This window comes from Chelonoidis abingdonii, chromosome 6, assembly GCF_003597395.2.
Source record: "Chelonoidis abingdonii isolate Lonesome George chromosome 6, CheloAbing_2.0, whole genome shotgun sequence".
NCBI classification, from domain to species: domain Eukaryota; kingdom Metazoa; phylum Chordata; order Testudines; family Testudinidae; genus Chelonoidis; species Chelonoidis abingdonii.
Window position 1 is genome coordinate 110,604,217 of NC_133774.1, and position 16,576 is coordinate 110,620,792.

Here is a 16,576-nt window from a genome sequence, read left to right on the forward strand (position 1 = left end):
CAATGTCACATATGTGTACGATGCTGCTGGAGTAGACGTGATGCTGCTGCAGCTGTGAGGCGCCCTATCCGCTCTCTGCCCCTCCTCGGTGGTGAGGGTACATATATACTGATACTCTGTCGTCTGCCAGATCAGCCCATGAGTGCTCCTGGCTGGTCCGGTGAGGCTGGCTGGGGGTGCCTGGGTAAAACTGGATGACTCCCAGTTACCCCAGTAATGGACAGAACGGCCTGGTAACTGTCTTCATTCTAGCAACTGGGGCTGAGCTTCATCCGCCCCTCCCTTTCTGTGTAAAGAAAGATATCCGTTACTGCCTGGGACTGTATAGCCCCGGCGCGAGGCTTGCTCCCTCATTTTATCTCACTAACAAGTCTCTGTTTCTTATTCCTGCATTCTTTATTAACTTCAGGCACAAATGGAGGGGGGGACACTTGCCACGGCTTAGCCCAGGAGTTGGGGGGGGAGGGAGCAACGGTCGGGCGTTGTTGCAGGGCACCCCGTGTACTGACACGGTAGCAGCTGTGCTCTGATTCCACTGGTTCCGTCTAATACATTGCCCCTTATTCAGGAGGAGACTTCTACGTTTAGAACATAGGGGATTGACTCATGCCCAATGAGCCGATCCCAATTTGCTTTGCGTCTTGCGACCGCGGCCGCTTTAGCAGGGACACTCATGATAGCAGCGGACAGTCGAGGGGGGCTAACCGTCATCTCGATTGCTAGTTTATCCCGGCAGTAGCGGTATAGACAACTGTCCATCTCTGCTATCAGGCAAAGCAATACATGTGAATGCTGCTGTGTAGCGCTGGAGTTTGCCTCTCTCTTCCTCGGCATCAGTACAACATACGGTGCCGAAAAAAAAAGCTGAACCGGGGCTCCATGGTTGCGTGCTATGGCGTCTCTGCACGGGCATCGAGGAAACGGCGTCTGAAGGATTGTCAGCTGATGTTTTCCGGGAGGAAGGATGATGATGATGACATTTACCCAGAACCACCCGCAGGACAATATGATTCAACCCGAGAATTCCAAGGGGCGGGGGAGACTGCAGGAATACATGGTAGCTACGGCAGAGCTATCCATAAGGCAACGCTTTCAGAAATCGATGTGGCCTCGGACCTGGCATGGCACAATGCGAATTACTGCCTGGTGTGTAATCCGATATGTTAATATCGAATTTAGCACTACTCCTCTCGTCGGGGTGGAGTACAGAAATCGATTTAAAGAGCCCTTTATATCGATATAAAGAGCGTTGTAGTGTGGACGGGTACAGCGTTAAATCGATTTAATGCTTTTTAAATCGATTTAAACGCGTAGTGTAGACCAGGCCTAAGGGAGACAGGATGGCAGCATTGGAGAATAGAAGCAGCTGACAGATTGTGTGTGTGTGAGGTGTTTGGAGTGGATGGAGACTGTCATTTAGATAGTGAATCCAAAGAATTATTGAGAAAAGCAAGGCCCACTTTTTAAAAAGGAACATTTTTAAATGCTCCTCTGCAAAATGCAGTAAGTGTTTTGCTAAAATAACAATTTAGGAAATTCATTTATCCTCTGATTTTAGTCTACAGATATGGAGATTATAATTTTCAATCATGAAAGTGTGAAACACGTGGATTTTAGTCCCGCTTTGTGTATAGGGTTACTAACTTTCTAATTCCAGAAAACCGAATGTCTTTGCCCCACCCACAGCTCTGCCCTTTTACCGAGGCCCCGGCCCCTTCTCACTCCATCCCCCCTCCCTCCGTCGCTTGCTCTCCCTCACCTTCTCTCACCTGCTCATTTTCACTGCCAGGACCAAAGAGGCATATTAATCGTTTTTACAGATGTATTATGCTAAATTCAGATTCATTTGTTACAGAATGCTAGAGCTGGCAGCAAGAAAGTCAAAAAGGGATTTAAAAAAAAAAGAAATTTCACAAAGGTTTTCATAATTTTTTCCTTCCCCTCTTCCCATTTTTTGTAACCAGCTCCATATTTTTTGTTCACTAAGGTTGCTGTAATTTTATGTGTGGAATTAGGGCCACACATTATCACAGTTGCAATGGGCCCATTAAAGGTCCACTCCTGAAGTTCAAATACACATCTATAGAGCACAACCACAGAAATGCACATCTGTCCGGATACCTATATAAATAAATCTGCAGAAACTGACTTCCACGTCTACCTGCAGATATACATGTGTATTCTTGTGTGCACATCTAGCATGCCCTGACACATATACTTCCACATTATTTAATATTACAATTGTTGTTTAGTGCCTAAAGACCCCATCTAAGATCAGGACTCCAGGGTGGTAGTTGCTGGACATACACATAAAAAGAAAGAGTCTACAACAAAGAGTTTATAATGGAGATAGACAACTGTGGGGAGAAATGTATGATAAATTGGCTCTTCTGCAATTACTAGTCAACAACATTCACTTTTAAAGAAATAATACATTTCTTTTAGAGTTCCCTTCTCTTGTTATGAAATGAATAAATACATATTTGATGTCATCAATTTTTTTGTGCGCAAGCCATCAAAAGGAATAAAAGTCAGAATTAGGCAGAAAATTTTATTCACACAGGTATACACACGTGCAATACACGCACCTCCCTACACAAAGACACACAGTCTCTTACACACATATAGCGCATGCATGCACACACTTGCCTACACAGAGATGCTTTTTCATACACTTTTCCATGGGTGCCTAAATCACCCAGCTGGGAAGGGAGGAGGTGGGCTGGAGGGGAAAAGTGTGTGTGTGTGTGTGTGTGTGAAATAGGATGGGGAGGGAAAGAGGCCAAGAGTGACAACAGGATGGAGGTGAGAGGGGACAGTGAAGGAAAGACAATGGGATGTGAGGAGTATGTGGGGTGGATGGGGATGCAGTAGGGGGGCAGAAGACTACAGGTGCATGAGGATGTGGGGGACATAGGGGTGTATTGGGACATAATGGGAGTGCAGCAGTGTATGGAGGTGAATGGGGTGCAGGGCTGTGGGGCATGAGGGACATGAGGGGGGCAACTTTGGGATGTGGAGAGGATGGGTGAGAGAGTGCTATAAAGGGTACAGGGCTGAGATGGGAGGTGTAGTGGGGCAGGACAGGATGGGATGGGGAAGGGATGCAGTGAGGGAGGGGGATGGAGATACAGGGGGTGGGACAGTGAGGGATGTAGTGAGGGCGACGGGGGTGGTGCGGTGGGGTGGGACAGGGAGGGATGCACAGACAGGGGATGGTGGTGCAGCTCCATTCCCAGCACTTGGAGACAGGGATACACATACCTGGAACTCCTGGGTGCTGGCAATGGGGCGACAGACAGACCCTGGTGTGCCGCAGGGCACGCACCTCAGCTTGAGCCCAGCCACACGAGGATCATGAGGAGAAGAGAGCCATGCAGCAGCGGATGAGGCATGCACCACGTGACCCCTCAACAGCCACCTGCTGAGCACTTGGGAGTTGAGTTTGTGTTAATTCCTCCCCTGCCTTGACTCAGCCAATGGAAGCTACACGTGTGGGGCGGGGCAGCATGCGGACCACCCTGGCCATTCTTTAAGCTAGGGCTAGGAGCCGGACATACTGGTTGCTTCCCAACCAGGGAGCCATGTGGTGCAGCGGCTAGCAGGTCACCCTATTTGCGTGCAGTGCCCCTGTGCTATCTGTTGTCTGGTGTTTTGGGGGTGGGTTAAGACATGAATTCCAGCTATGCCAAGGCAGATTGGAAGTAGAGCTGATTGAAATTTTTTTTGATGGAACAGTTTTCCATTGGAAAACACTGATTGGAGAGAATAGAAACATTCCACAGGAATGTGTCAATGCCACTGAAACTTTTGGTAGAAACCAGGCCTGCAGGCAGGCTGTCCAGCTCTCTGGGCTGCTCAGCTGGCTTCCCAGACAGACAGCTCCCTGCCTCCTTGGGCAGCAGGTGGCTTGGACTCCCAGACTGTGCAGCTCCTTGGTAGCTCCGTCTGTAGTTCCTGTGGCTCACTCAGTCCTCTGGCTCCATGGCTCATTGGGCTTAGTGGAGCCAGGATTGGAAATTTCTGAAAAACTTTGTTTTGGTCCTTCTGAAACAGAATTTTTTGAAAATGTTCTTCCTACAGAAAATTTTGCATATCTGATTTTTCATTCCAAATTGGAATGAAATATTTTTTTTGCAAATGCAAAATTTTCTTTGGAATGGAAACTCCTCTTTTTGCCCATGTCTAGTTACAATGCTGTCCTAATTTAGATAGGCAGCTTTTTCCATTTGTAAGTTCTTCCCTCTGGAAAGCCTAGGGTGACCAGATGTCCCGATTTTATAGGGACAGTCATGATTTTTGAGTCTTTTTCTTATATATGCTCCTATTACCCCCCACCACCGTTCTGATTTTTCACATTTGCTGTCTGGTCACCCTAGGAAAGCCAAGCACATATTTGTTCATTCAGACTTTTTAAAAATATAATAGAAAAGGAAGCATGTGGCTTTGTCATATTTATAATAAACAAACCAGTGGATGTATGCGGGATGCATGCTAAATTTCCTTGCCTTTTGGGGTTAGGTCAGACCTGTAGCAAGGGTTCTGTGGAGTTTTTATAGTCAGTTTTGTCAGTCGTGGTTAGAATATTTGCTTACTGTAAAAGGTCTAGTCCTGCTTTCATGGAAGGAAATGGGGGTTTTGGATAGCTAAACACTTGGGATGAAAACACTGATAATTTTATGAAAAGAATAATGGGTGTATTATAATTAAAATCTACACTTCCTTTATGGCTTTTTCCTTACTTCACTTTGATACCACTTTTTTTTTTTAGGAGCAGGGGAAGGAAATATTGTTACAGAATTTGGACAACCTTTGGTATTAAATAACTTTTTTCTTTTTTAAAATCCCAGAACCTTCTGGTATTTTTGTGAAAAGCATTACGAAAGGCAGTGCTGTTGAACATGATGGTAGAATCCATATTGGCGATCAAATTATAGCTGTAAGTAAATACGGAGATAAGACTTATACAGCCAACTCTGAGAATGTGAAGTTATTTGCATGAGAAAATCTCTCCTGTTACTGTGGGACGATTTTTGTTGTTGTTGTTATTTTTGGTAGATATGCTAGTATCATTTTAGAATACTTATTCAAACAGATAAAGATTGGGTGTGAAATGACATCTCATTCATTTTGATTGAATATTTTGTCACACTATCTTTCTGGTCATGCTGGCTATATAAATAAGTGGGGATTTTTTCCCCCTTGTTTTGAAAGAAATCAATGACACTTTGTTTTCTCTTGGCAATAGAGAGTTCTTTATTTCTACAAAATACTTGCTTGTTCAGTAGTTCCAAGCAGACCTAATAAAATATGCCACTACAGTTCTTTAGCAGCACTGAGATGAAAGAGAATCTTTTAAAAAATACTGATATTAAGGGTGAAAGGCTGGAAGGTTTTTTTAAACTTTAAAGGTTTTTCATAAGATGTATTGTGCAGGGGGATTCAGAATACAAATGCAGGAATCATTTTTGTCTTGAAGATGTCAGAACTGGCCTCTTAGCTATGTGCAAAGAAAGAGGAGAAGGAAATTACAGTATGTGCATGCGCACATGCATACACACAATTAAAATAACTTGAGTATGAAGTATGTATATTCTGTAGATAAGACCATTACTAGAGTGAAGGGATATGATTTCACTGGTAAGCTTTTGAAAGATAAAGGTAGCAGACAGAGGAATAGTTTAGGGTGTTTAGGTCTTGGGGGGGAAGAGGAAGAGTATATTACTAAGAGTTATGGAATAAATTTGAGAAAAGAAAACTTAGGCTTGTTAGACCGTAGAAGAGTTTCACAGTGACAGTTGTGTAGGCCCCATTGCTCAGCCCTTTAAAAACTGTGGACTGGACAAAAAACGTAATGTAATCCTTGATTGGCTGAGGGACTGGATTTGATGGCCTAGAGTAAAACATCTTTTCCGTATCTAATTTCTGTGAAGCTTTGATAAATAGCGAATAAACAGGGAAGAGGTTTTGAAGTTTTAAATATTGCATATAATAGGAATATTCCTAGACGACTAAGAGATGTTTCCATTCTTTCCTTCTTATCTCTTGCCCTAACCCAGTAATCACAGAGGACTTTTGTTCTTGACTTGTTTTTTTTTTTTTTACATTCACTTTCCAGACTGTTGGAAGCCCTAGTGTGAACAAAGCTTCTGGAGGCCCACCACCATTCTAAGTGCTTTGCTATGTAACCCTGCTCAGAGTAGGTCAACATGATAAAGGGCTAAGAATACTGGTTGCCATCAGGAGTCTGCTTTCACCATTGCTATTATGGCGGTAGTAGTAGTGGGCTATTATAGGCACAGTGCCTGGTGTAGATCAGGGCACAGTGGCATTGGGTTTTTTTTCCTCTGTCCTCCCCTTGTTTTGTGCTCAGATTAAACAAGTAGTGCCCTTGGCATTTTATTTTGCCTTGGAGAAAAATGTGATTTATTTTTTCTGAATATTTTATCTGTGTAGTGGCTTGCTGGTTAATGAGATGTTTAATCCTTCAGGTGGATGGAACAAATCTTCAGGGTTTTACCAACCAACAAGCAGTAGAGGTTTTGCGGCACACAGGACAAACAGTTCGACTCACTTTGATCAGAAGAGGACTTAAGCAGGAAAATCACATTCAGCCCCATGAGGACTTCACTGCTGCTGTTGAAAAGGACTTAATTTTCCAAACTATGGATAACGGCACAGCCAAAGGTAATTAAAACTGGCTTTGCTGTAAGGTAGCTGGAAATATTTTTCTTCATAGGATATGAACTGGACATGTTGAGCCTAGTTAATTCCTAGTGTAACTCAATTGAGTTCAGTGCTGCTTCACGAGGGATGAATTCAGCCCGGTACATTTTAATCAGTTTTGAGAATCAGTGGCATTATTCCTAACATTGCTGAAGCAGATTTTGAAATCTGTGCACTAGTTTCTGCTGGTTTGCACTAAGGCTTTGGTCTTTCACATGAAGCAAGAACTTGAGGCAGTGAGTGCAAAGTTGTGTCATGCTCAAGTGTGAGCGAAGCTACATACAAGGACAAGTAGGGTTAGCAAAGACGTACCTTCTGCAGTGAGCAGAGGTAAATCTCAAGAGTATAAGGGCAGAGGGTATAAAAGGGGAATGATGTGTGGGGAGAGAATGGGCATATCCTGGACAATTGATGTCTGTCTTGGACAGTGCTTCAGGTGTACCCAGGTCATAAGTCCCTGTAAATACTAAGGCTTGCCAGTGACTGAAATGCAGATTAGCAAGGTTTTAATGGAAGCACCTAACATTATTTAATGTATTCACTTCTTGAGATGCATGTGTACTACCAGTAATTTGTTAATATTTTAGATGATGCAGTACCCATCACATAGGCTGTGTATGCATGTGAAGAATTCTTAAAAAAGCTCATTTAATTCATTAATTATTATCAACAGAAATAGATACCGACTCACAAGTTAAACCATAATCATGGCCTTCATGCAAAATCTTGAGAGAACAGAAGACTTTTACACTGTGTCTTGTAGGTTAGCATTCCTCAGGCTCAGCTGAAGCCATAAAGAAAATAAATTGCATGGCCAAAGGCCCTCCTTCTTACTGCCCATGGACTTTCAAGCCTGGTGACTGCAGTTTAGTTAATCTCGATTTGCCATAGCGGCACATAAAGGAAGAGGCAGTCTTTGAATTAGCCAGGGCCAAAAAGATATGTGACTATATAGATCAGTGTCAGCTCCTTGACAAAAAAAAAAATAGAGTTGGTAGATTAATCTTAATGAGAGTTGCATGTTCTCAGAATCCAGCAATCATGTCCTTATACCTCCAAGTAACAGTAATGGATCTAGCAACTTATGGACATTTTCTTCTTTTATTGAAAACTGTTCATAAAAAAACAACATTTAAAAGAAAACAAAACTTCTTTTTAAATGCACCACATCCTGCAACCATTTCTTCAACACTGCAATACAGAGCCAGATCCTACAAGGCATTGAGACGCTCTTTCTCTGTGTTGCCCCCTGTGGTAGTTTGGTCACTTAGCACCTTACAGGATGGCATGGCAGAGATCTTGGTGAGCATTAAAATGCATAGAATGGCTGAGGATCTTCTTCTTCTTTTCCAGAACAGTGTGGAAGAGAGCAGGGATCTCCACCACTGCCGGGCAGTGTTGGTGTGGTACACACTGGAGAGGACAGTAAACAACAAGAAGCAGGTTCTTAATATTCAATAGAATTTTTCCTGTGAAAATGCACTGGTATGTGCTTACATAAAAAACAATCATTTTGTACAGGTTCCCCAGTGTTAACTGCAGTACATGTCTCAGATTATACGAGTGGACAATGGAAGAGAGTTTCCAAAATCTGGTTGTATGAAAGCAAGTATTGTCATTGAGTGTAATTGTATATACCTAAGACTAAGATGAACGCCTCAGTGTTTAAGGCAAAACGTGAGGCAGTTTTGCTTTGGCAAATAGCCTTTTAGTTTAGTAAACTAATTCCAGTTGGTCTTACCTCAGTCAATTCTTTATTTTTCATGTTAAGCAATTTCATTCCAACCTTCTGTGACCATCCAACACTTGTAATTCTTGTGATAGACTTCCCTGTGATATATCTACTAAACTGCCTTTATTTTGGAGGTCTCTATTCCCTGATAGTGTTTGAAATTGAGACACTTCTTGTTCATTGGAAAACTGTGACTTTCCTGTTCTCTTTCCTGAAATTCTTATTTTCTGTCTTCCATTCTTTCTATCTCTTGAGCTGCTAGTCTCACTGATGTGCTATGGAAGGCTATATTATCTAATATCCAGCTCTTACAGTTTCTTGATTGGCATGTAACCGTTCTGTACATTCCATATCTAGGGAGCAGCTGAAAAATGCCATCCCAGCTAATTCTCTAATTTAATTTACTACTTTTCTGAGTTCTCTGTCAGTTGCTTTCTGTCTTTCTAGATAGATGATCAGATTTATTCATTTATTTATTTTTAAGAAGTTCCACTGAGATGCTTCGTTCCCAACTGAGTCTTCTGATCTTGGGAAAATATTTGGCCTTATTTTTATTTAAGTGCCTAAATATAGACTAGAGTTTTTAAAGTAGCCTGAGGGAATTAGAGAACCATTTCCCATTGAAAGTTGATGAGAGTTGAGAACCTAGCTCCATTAGGCAACTAAAGCTGGGATTTTGATATGAGCCTGTCATTAGCATCCATGTTTGGAGAATATGTTCTTAGTATTCTACTAACAATTCAATCTTTGTAGCTTTGGTATCCTAGCTTTTGCTTGGTCACTCTAGATTCTCATTGGTTTGTGTCAGGGCTTGGCTACACTGGCACTTTACAGCGCTGCAACTTTCGCGCTCAGGGGTGTGAAAAAACACCCCAGCGCTGTAAAGTGTCAGTGTAATCAGGGCGGCAGCACTGGGAGTGCGGCTCCCAGCGCTTCACGCTACACCCTTAAGGGATGTGGTTTACAAGCAGTGCTGGGAGAGCTCTCTCCCAGCGCTGCGGCTCTGACTACACTCACACTTCAAAGCGCTGCCGGGGCAACGCTTTGAAATTTCTAATGTAGCCATACCCTCAGTATCATTATGCGAATCCAACTCTCTGTCTGTGTTTTGTTAACTCTTTTATCTAAACACTGTTGTTTCCCTTCCTAGAATTGAATCAGTTTAAATGAGAAAAAAATGAACAGAAAGCTGCTGTTTCTTTGTAGTTTTCAGTTGCATATAAATTTTAGATCATGTTAGAGTGACTGGAGTTTGCTGCCTTGCCTAGCACATGACTGTTTCTCCCAGCATTCTCCTCTTTTGCCCCCTTCTTCTTTTCTTATAAAGCCTTTATTGTTCCCATAACCTCTGATGTATGTGTTTTCTCTTTTTATGAAGAAAATTTGACTTAGGAATTTTATTCTTCCACTGCCCTCTAAGGACCACAGTTTCAAAAGCAGCCTCTAAATTTGTGCTCCAAATTCTGAGGGCTTGAAATGTTTGTGAATTGGGTACTTAGGCTCTTGTCATGTAAGCTGCTCTACGTGCGCACAGGTGCTCGCTCATAAGGAGCAGTTTGCAATATCAGCACCTTAGGTATGTAAACATCAAACTGGCTCACATGCTCTGTGTGTGTGTGTGAGACTCAGACATTTGGGGCATGCTTATAACTTGTCCCTCCACAGTATGACGTTGGATTGAGGCTACTTTTGAACGTATTGCCCCAGGAGTCATCCTTAGGTCTTTTTCTGACCTATACTTCCAGCTCTTTGTTTGGACTTCATGTGTTTGGGAAAAACATATGTTTAAAGCTTTATACTATATCTTACTGCTACCAGTTTTCATTTTACATCAGCATGCAATAGTATAATTTAGATATACCTATGATATAATATTTTTATTAAACTGAAAGTGTCAGTCAGTGTAATGGGTAAAAACAGCGTTTAGAGCTACCACTGTTAGTCTTAGCCCACTTTTTTGAACTGTGAGGAAATGTTATAAAAAGGTAGAAGGTACTTGCAGTTTCTCCTTTAATAGAAATGGGGATGGCATGGTAGAAGGTAATCAGAGAGAGACCTCGAGGGTCTTAGTTATTCAGGAAAGTCAAATAAGTGGGGACTGCATCCTTTGGAAGAGAGGAGTTGAAAGAAGCTCCTTGAAGCATACATAGCACTGAATGGAATAAAGCTTAATAGGTGTTGAAGGCTATTTGTGCTAGTGTTAAATACAAAAAACAGAGACACAAAAGTAAGCTAAAAAGATGTTTTTCTGAAGGAATTTTAGTATGCGGTCTCCACTCTGCAAATGTGTAATGTTTGAAATATACTACTAAGAGCAGCAATAGAAACAAATAGTATAAGTAGTATTAAAAATAATTTGGCATGTATGTTACATAGACAAAATGTTTGTGTGCTGCAGGTGCAACTCTAAAGTTGTAATAGCGCAAACTGTCTTTCCAGCCCTTTTTTCCATGTTAAAATTGCTAATGTTCCTGTATGCTAAATCTAAAACTGGGGAGGAAACGCGTGTTGCACTTTTAAATAATGTATGATAGTATTTTCAATATTATGGAAAACTGTGAAAGTGTTGCCACAGTCCAGGTACTTTACTTACTATAGAAATAAGATTATCAGGTTTTCATTGTAATAATCTCAATACAATTTCTAGGTTTCCGGCTAACTTCCACAGGAGAAGCAGTATTGCAGAATAAATGGCAGAGGATTATGGGTACAAATTATGAGATAGTGGTATGTAACCCGTAATTATTACTATTATGTTTTTTCTAGTGCTTTCCTGTAACGTTTACTGCATTCAATTTTGCATTTTAAACTACCGACTCACAAAGTGTGGTTGTTGTTTTTTTTTTCATTTTAAATGCGGAATGTAAAGATTTAATTTTTCCTAAATACATTTTTATGCAGTAAGCCAGACAAACAAAAATAAGTGCAGGCTTCTGAGCAAATTTACTATTTGCTGGAAAATGGATTTTTTGGGTGCTGAAACAATTCACAAATTTAGTGAATAATTTTGGCCAAATGCAAAAGAAAAATTCCGAAGTGTCAAAATGCTTTGATATTTTTGAACAATCTATTTTACACTTAATTTCAAAACAGCATTTTGGAAATGAAACATCATTTCATTTTGAAAATATTGATTCAAATCAGCATTCCATATGTTTTGTTCAACTCGAATAAAAGGTTTTCGTGTTGTTAAGAAAAAATGAAAATATGCAGTTTTGGTTCAAAACGAACCATATCTGTTTCAGATTTTTGGTCAGCCACTGAACTGAACAATCAGTTGTTCACTCAACTCTACTTAGGACCCTCCATCCACTCTGTAATGAGTGAATTTTTTTGATTGGTATAATGATCAAACTACTGCATGAGGCATTTATAATAAACAATGAAAACAATCAGTGAAGGGACTGATTTTTCAAAATTGCGTGCCCACAAGTATACGCTCTAAAATGTGTGCTCTATTGCAATGTAACTTTTTATGTACAGTGACTGCATTTGTACTGGCTAAAGGGGTAATTTTGTGTGATAATGACCAGGTACTTATGTAACTGTCCATTAGTACAAGCAGTTACACTATTTGTATATGCCAGGGGCAGGCAATCTATGGCATGTGTGCTGAAGATGGCACACGAGCTGATTTTCAGTGGCACTCACACTGCCCGGGTCCTGTCCACTGGTCCAGGGGGCACTGCATTTTAATTTATTTTTAAATGAAGCTTCTTAAACATTTAAAAAACTTATTTACTTTACATATAACAATAGTTTAGTTATATATTATAGACTTATAGAAAGAGATCTTCTAAAAAAAATTACAATGTATTACTGGCACGCGAAACCTTAAATTAGAGTGAATAAATGAAGACTCGGCACACCACTTCTGAAAGGTTGCCAACCCTTGGTATATGCAGTTGTGAAAATAGTATGTACTGAATTTAGGTGGAAAGATCCTCCCTTCTTGTATACCCAGTGTAGGGGTAGCCAGCATTTCAGTTTCTGTGCTCAGGAAATTATGAAGACTTTTTTCTCCTCTGTACTCCCTGGAAGTATGCAGCACCTCAGAGGAGCATGCAGGGCAGCAGGAGCTTGGGCCATGGCTCCAGTCTCTCCACCCCCATTCACTGACTAGTACAGCTGGCAATCTACAAATGTAGTAAATTTAATTTTACAGAGCTTCAGTAGAGAAGTGTCTGTGTGGAACACCTAATTGTGAATCCATGTCTGTTGTGTAGAAGACCTGAGGGAGACAAGGTCGGTGAGGAAATATATTTTATTGGACCAGCTTTCAAGCTCCAACAAGTTGTTCTTTGCGTCTGGGGAGAGCTCTGTGGAGCTTGAAAGCTTGTCTCTTCATCAGCATAAGTTGGTTCAATAAAAGATATTACCTCTCCCGTCTTCCCTCTCTCTCTCTCTCATATATCCTGGGACCAACACAGCTACAACAACACTGCAAGCATAGAAGACATTCCTTTTCAAAAAACTGTATTAGCCTTTGCAGCTGCATAATTTCTGCTAGGCTGAGCCCTTTGATTTTAGCCTTCATTCCATTTGTTTGGAGTTCCACCTGGATACATTTCATCTATAGAGTAGTCTTTGCTACCACCAGTTGTAGTCCTCTAAGTAAAATGGGAAGTTACAGCTGGCTGCTTCCTTTCAACTTCTGTGGTGATTCCATCTTGTGTTTGATGTAAAACTAATGAGCAAAGATGCTCTTTCAAATGAGTGAACTTGTTAGATATATTCTGCTTTTAAACTACAAGTTTAATATTTCCCTTTTAAAACTGTTTCTTTGTATGTGAATTTGACTGAAAAATAACTTTCTCAATCTTTTTAGGTGGCTGAAGTTAACAAATTCAGTGAAAGCAGCGGGTTAGGAATAAGCTTGGAAGCTGCAATGGGACATCATTTCATCCGATCTGTTTTACCAGAAGGGCCAGTTGGACGATGTGGCAAACTGTTCAGTGGAGATGAACTGCTGGAAGTAAGGGAGAATTACCACTTTATCTTTGCTCCTTTATATAGCAAGGTTCTGAAAAGGTGGCCTAATTTCTCATGTAGCATCTCTTGTAACATACAGTTCTTTAAATAAAATAAAATAATAAAAAAATGAGCAGATGCTTGTTGAATTTTCAAAGATACAGTGTGTAATGGGCCAAGAAGTATACAAAAATTCTGGATTTAGTAAAAACGTAATTTAAAAAAATTGACATAAGTTTGGTTTTTACGAAGGCAAGAGAACAATAAGATTGATTCTTGGTCCATACATAGTGCTTCTGTTCCTACCTAGCTCTGCTAATGTTCAATTTTTACCTGCCATATCTTTGCTTTTCCTCTCCTGGGGGGGCTCTCTCCAGAGAAGAGTCCTATTCAAGCTAAAACTTATGATGGTTTATGATGTGAATACGTGGTTTTTGTGAAATGACCAAACTTATTACCCACTTTTGACTATTCAGTTTAAAGCTTATTTTGGATCTGAGCCTGCTCAATGAACCTTTGTGGAAGTAGGATTGGGTCCTATATTGATATATTTGTGCACAAATCAGAAAACCAAAGGAACTGAAGAGAAGAAATCCTTTAATTGGCTGTACACTGATGCTGGGAGCTTGAGTAACAAACAAGAGGAATCAGAATTGCTTGTCTATGAGCATCAATTTGATCTAGCTGGTATTACTTAAACCTGGTGGGATGATGTGCTTGACTAGAATATTAAAATCAATGCTTATAACCTATTTAGGAGGGAAACAAAACAAAAGTGGTTGGGAAGTGGCTCTCTATGTCAAAAATGGCAATACCTGTTTCTGAGTCACTGACAACTCAGAAGAAAATGATTTTGAATGCTTATGGATCAGCATTCTAAGAGAGAAAGCACAGGATGGGGTAGTAATTGAGTCTTGCGACAGACCACAAAATCATCCTAGGGCAGTGTTTGCTAAACTTGGAACGCCGCTTGTGTAGGGAAAGTCCCTGGTGGGCTGGGCCGATTGACATGGAGCAGCGAACCTCGGCCAGTGGGAGCCGCGATTGGCCAGACCTGCGGACAGGGCTGGGAAAGAAACCGCCCCGGCCTGCCAGGGGCTTTCCCTACACAAGCGGCATCCCAAGTTTGGGAAACACTGCCCTAGGGAATAGGATGACTAGCTCCTTAGGGGCCTGCCTGTATAGGAAGAAAAATTGTGAGATCATGGGGAACTTCAGTCTGAGTGACATATTAAAACATACTTGCTATTTCTAAATATTATAGATCAGTTTCCTAACTCAAGCAGTGTTGTGTCCAACATTGGGGGGAAGGAGAGAATTCTATATTAGACTTCATCCTGATGATAAAGAATTACTGATTACGTAACTATAAATTAGTAGTAGCTTAGGTACAAGAGGTTGCGTCTCTCTCTCTCTCTCTCTCTTTCTCTTTCTCTTTGCCTCTCTCACCTGCTTCCCCCTGCTTGTTTCCTTTAAAAAGGGCCAGGTTCACAACCCATTGGAACAATCTACCAGGTATTGTGGTAAGTTCTCTATCACTGGCAATTTTAAAATCACAATTGCATGCTTTTCTAAAAGAGACCCTCTAGTTCAACTGGAATTATTTTAGGAAAGTTTTGTGCCCTCTGTTATGTAGGAGGTCTGGCTAGATGATCAGCGTGGTCCTTTCTGGCCTTAGAATCTGTAAATCCATGCTAACAAGTTTATTCTGATTTTTATTCTTTGTATTTCTACTGAATGTGTTTTTATTCTGTTTTTCCTCAGGTGAATGAAATATCTTTGCTTGGGGAAAATCACAAGGATGTGGTAAATATTTTAAAAGAGCTGCCTATCAAAGTTACAATGGTCTGCTGCCGTCCCGTTGCTCCACCCATCAGTCAGTCAGAGTTGGACAATCTGACCCTCTCCGAGGTTCAGCTCACAGAAAAGGTACTACTGTTAATTTAAAAACAGCGCTTCATTTATTTATTTTTATTATAAAATATACCTTATTATAAACCAACAAGATTTCATGTACAAAGATTTGAAAGACCATTATAGTTTTAAATTAGCGATGGAAAAGGACAAACTTTCCTTCCAAACTTATACTAACTTACCAGCTCCGATTAACGCAAAAGAAGCGATAGCTTTGCAACATGCCTAAGGTTAAGATTTTGTTATGGGTGTTTTCAGTAAAACGCAGGGACAGGTCATGGGCAATAAACAAAAATTTACAAAAGCCCATAACCCATCTGTGACTTTTACTGAAAAATAGCCTGGGGGAAGCTAACAGTTGGAGCACTGCCAGGGGTTGACCTCCGGCAGTTGTTCCAATCCTGCCGCTGCTGCTGCCCCTGCTAGGTGTGTGTGGGGGTGTTGACCCAACCATGGCTGTTGCTTCAGTCCTGACGCTGCTGCTCTGGCAGCCCTGGGCCAATCGCTGGCTAGCTGCTCTGGCGGCCCTGAGGCTGGCCACCACAGAAGTCGTCATGGGAGGTCTCAGAAAGTCATGGAATCTGTAACATCCATGACAGAATCGTACTCTTAATCATTCCCTAAGAGAAACGGATATAACCTCCATTTGATCCCTGTTGAAGGAAAATTCCAGAGTCAAGGTCTGAGAAACTCCATAGCAAGAATTTGTTAGTGAATTTGTAACTTCGAGGGTTGTAACCTATGACTGGAGAATTGCTACTATGGAACCTATTTTTAAGAAAGTGGGGAAAGATCCATGGAACTACGAGCCTTTTAGTTTGATCTCAGTTGTATGCAAGGTCTTGGAACAAAAGAAAGTAGTTAAGGACATAGATGTAAGCAGTAATTATGGTGTGGTTTTAGAAAAGGTAGATCTCCTTTTTTGAGAAGATAACTTATTTTTAGACAAAGGAAATGCAGTAGATCTAATCTGCCTGACTTTCAGTAAGGTATTTGATTTGGTTCCACATGTGAAATTATTAGTTAAATTGGAGAAGATGGGGATTAATATGAGAATTGAAAAGTAGATAAGGATCTGGTTAAAGGAGAGACTACAGTCAGTCATATTGAAAGGTGAACTGTCAGGCTGAAGGGAGTTAACTTGTGGAGTTCCTCTGGGATTGGTCTTGGGGCCAATCTTATTTAACATTATCATTCATGACCTTGGCACAAAAGGTGGGAGTGTGCTAATAA

The 16,576-nt window shown here is 41.0% G+C and overlaps 1 protein-coding gene across 22 annotated transcripts in view; it reads left to right on the forward strand.

The window, feature by feature from the left end:
• Positions 1-16,576, forward strand: part of MPDZ (multiple PDZ domain crumbs cell polarity complex component) — a 145,638-nt gene that overhangs the window by 34,702 nt on the left and 94,360 nt on the right. For 20 of the 22 annotated variants that reach the window (XM_032768668.2, XM_032768669.2, XM_032768666.2 and 17 more), the window contains 6 exons: positions 4,851-4,939; positions 6,492-6,687; positions 8,080-8,169; positions 11,106-11,185; positions 13,287-13,433; positions 15,194-15,358. In XM_032768668.2, the coding sequence (XP_032624559.1) occupies positions 4,851-4,939; positions 6,492-6,687; positions 8,080-8,169; positions 11,106-11,185; positions 13,287-13,433; positions 15,194-15,358 (767 nt within the window). The remainder of the gene's footprint in view (positions 1-4,850; positions 4,940-6,491; positions 6,688-8,079; positions 8,170-11,105; positions 11,186-13,286; positions 13,434-15,193; positions 15,359-16,576) is intronic. The other 2 variants (XM_032768674.2, XM_032768685.2) reach the window with 2 other exon arrangements.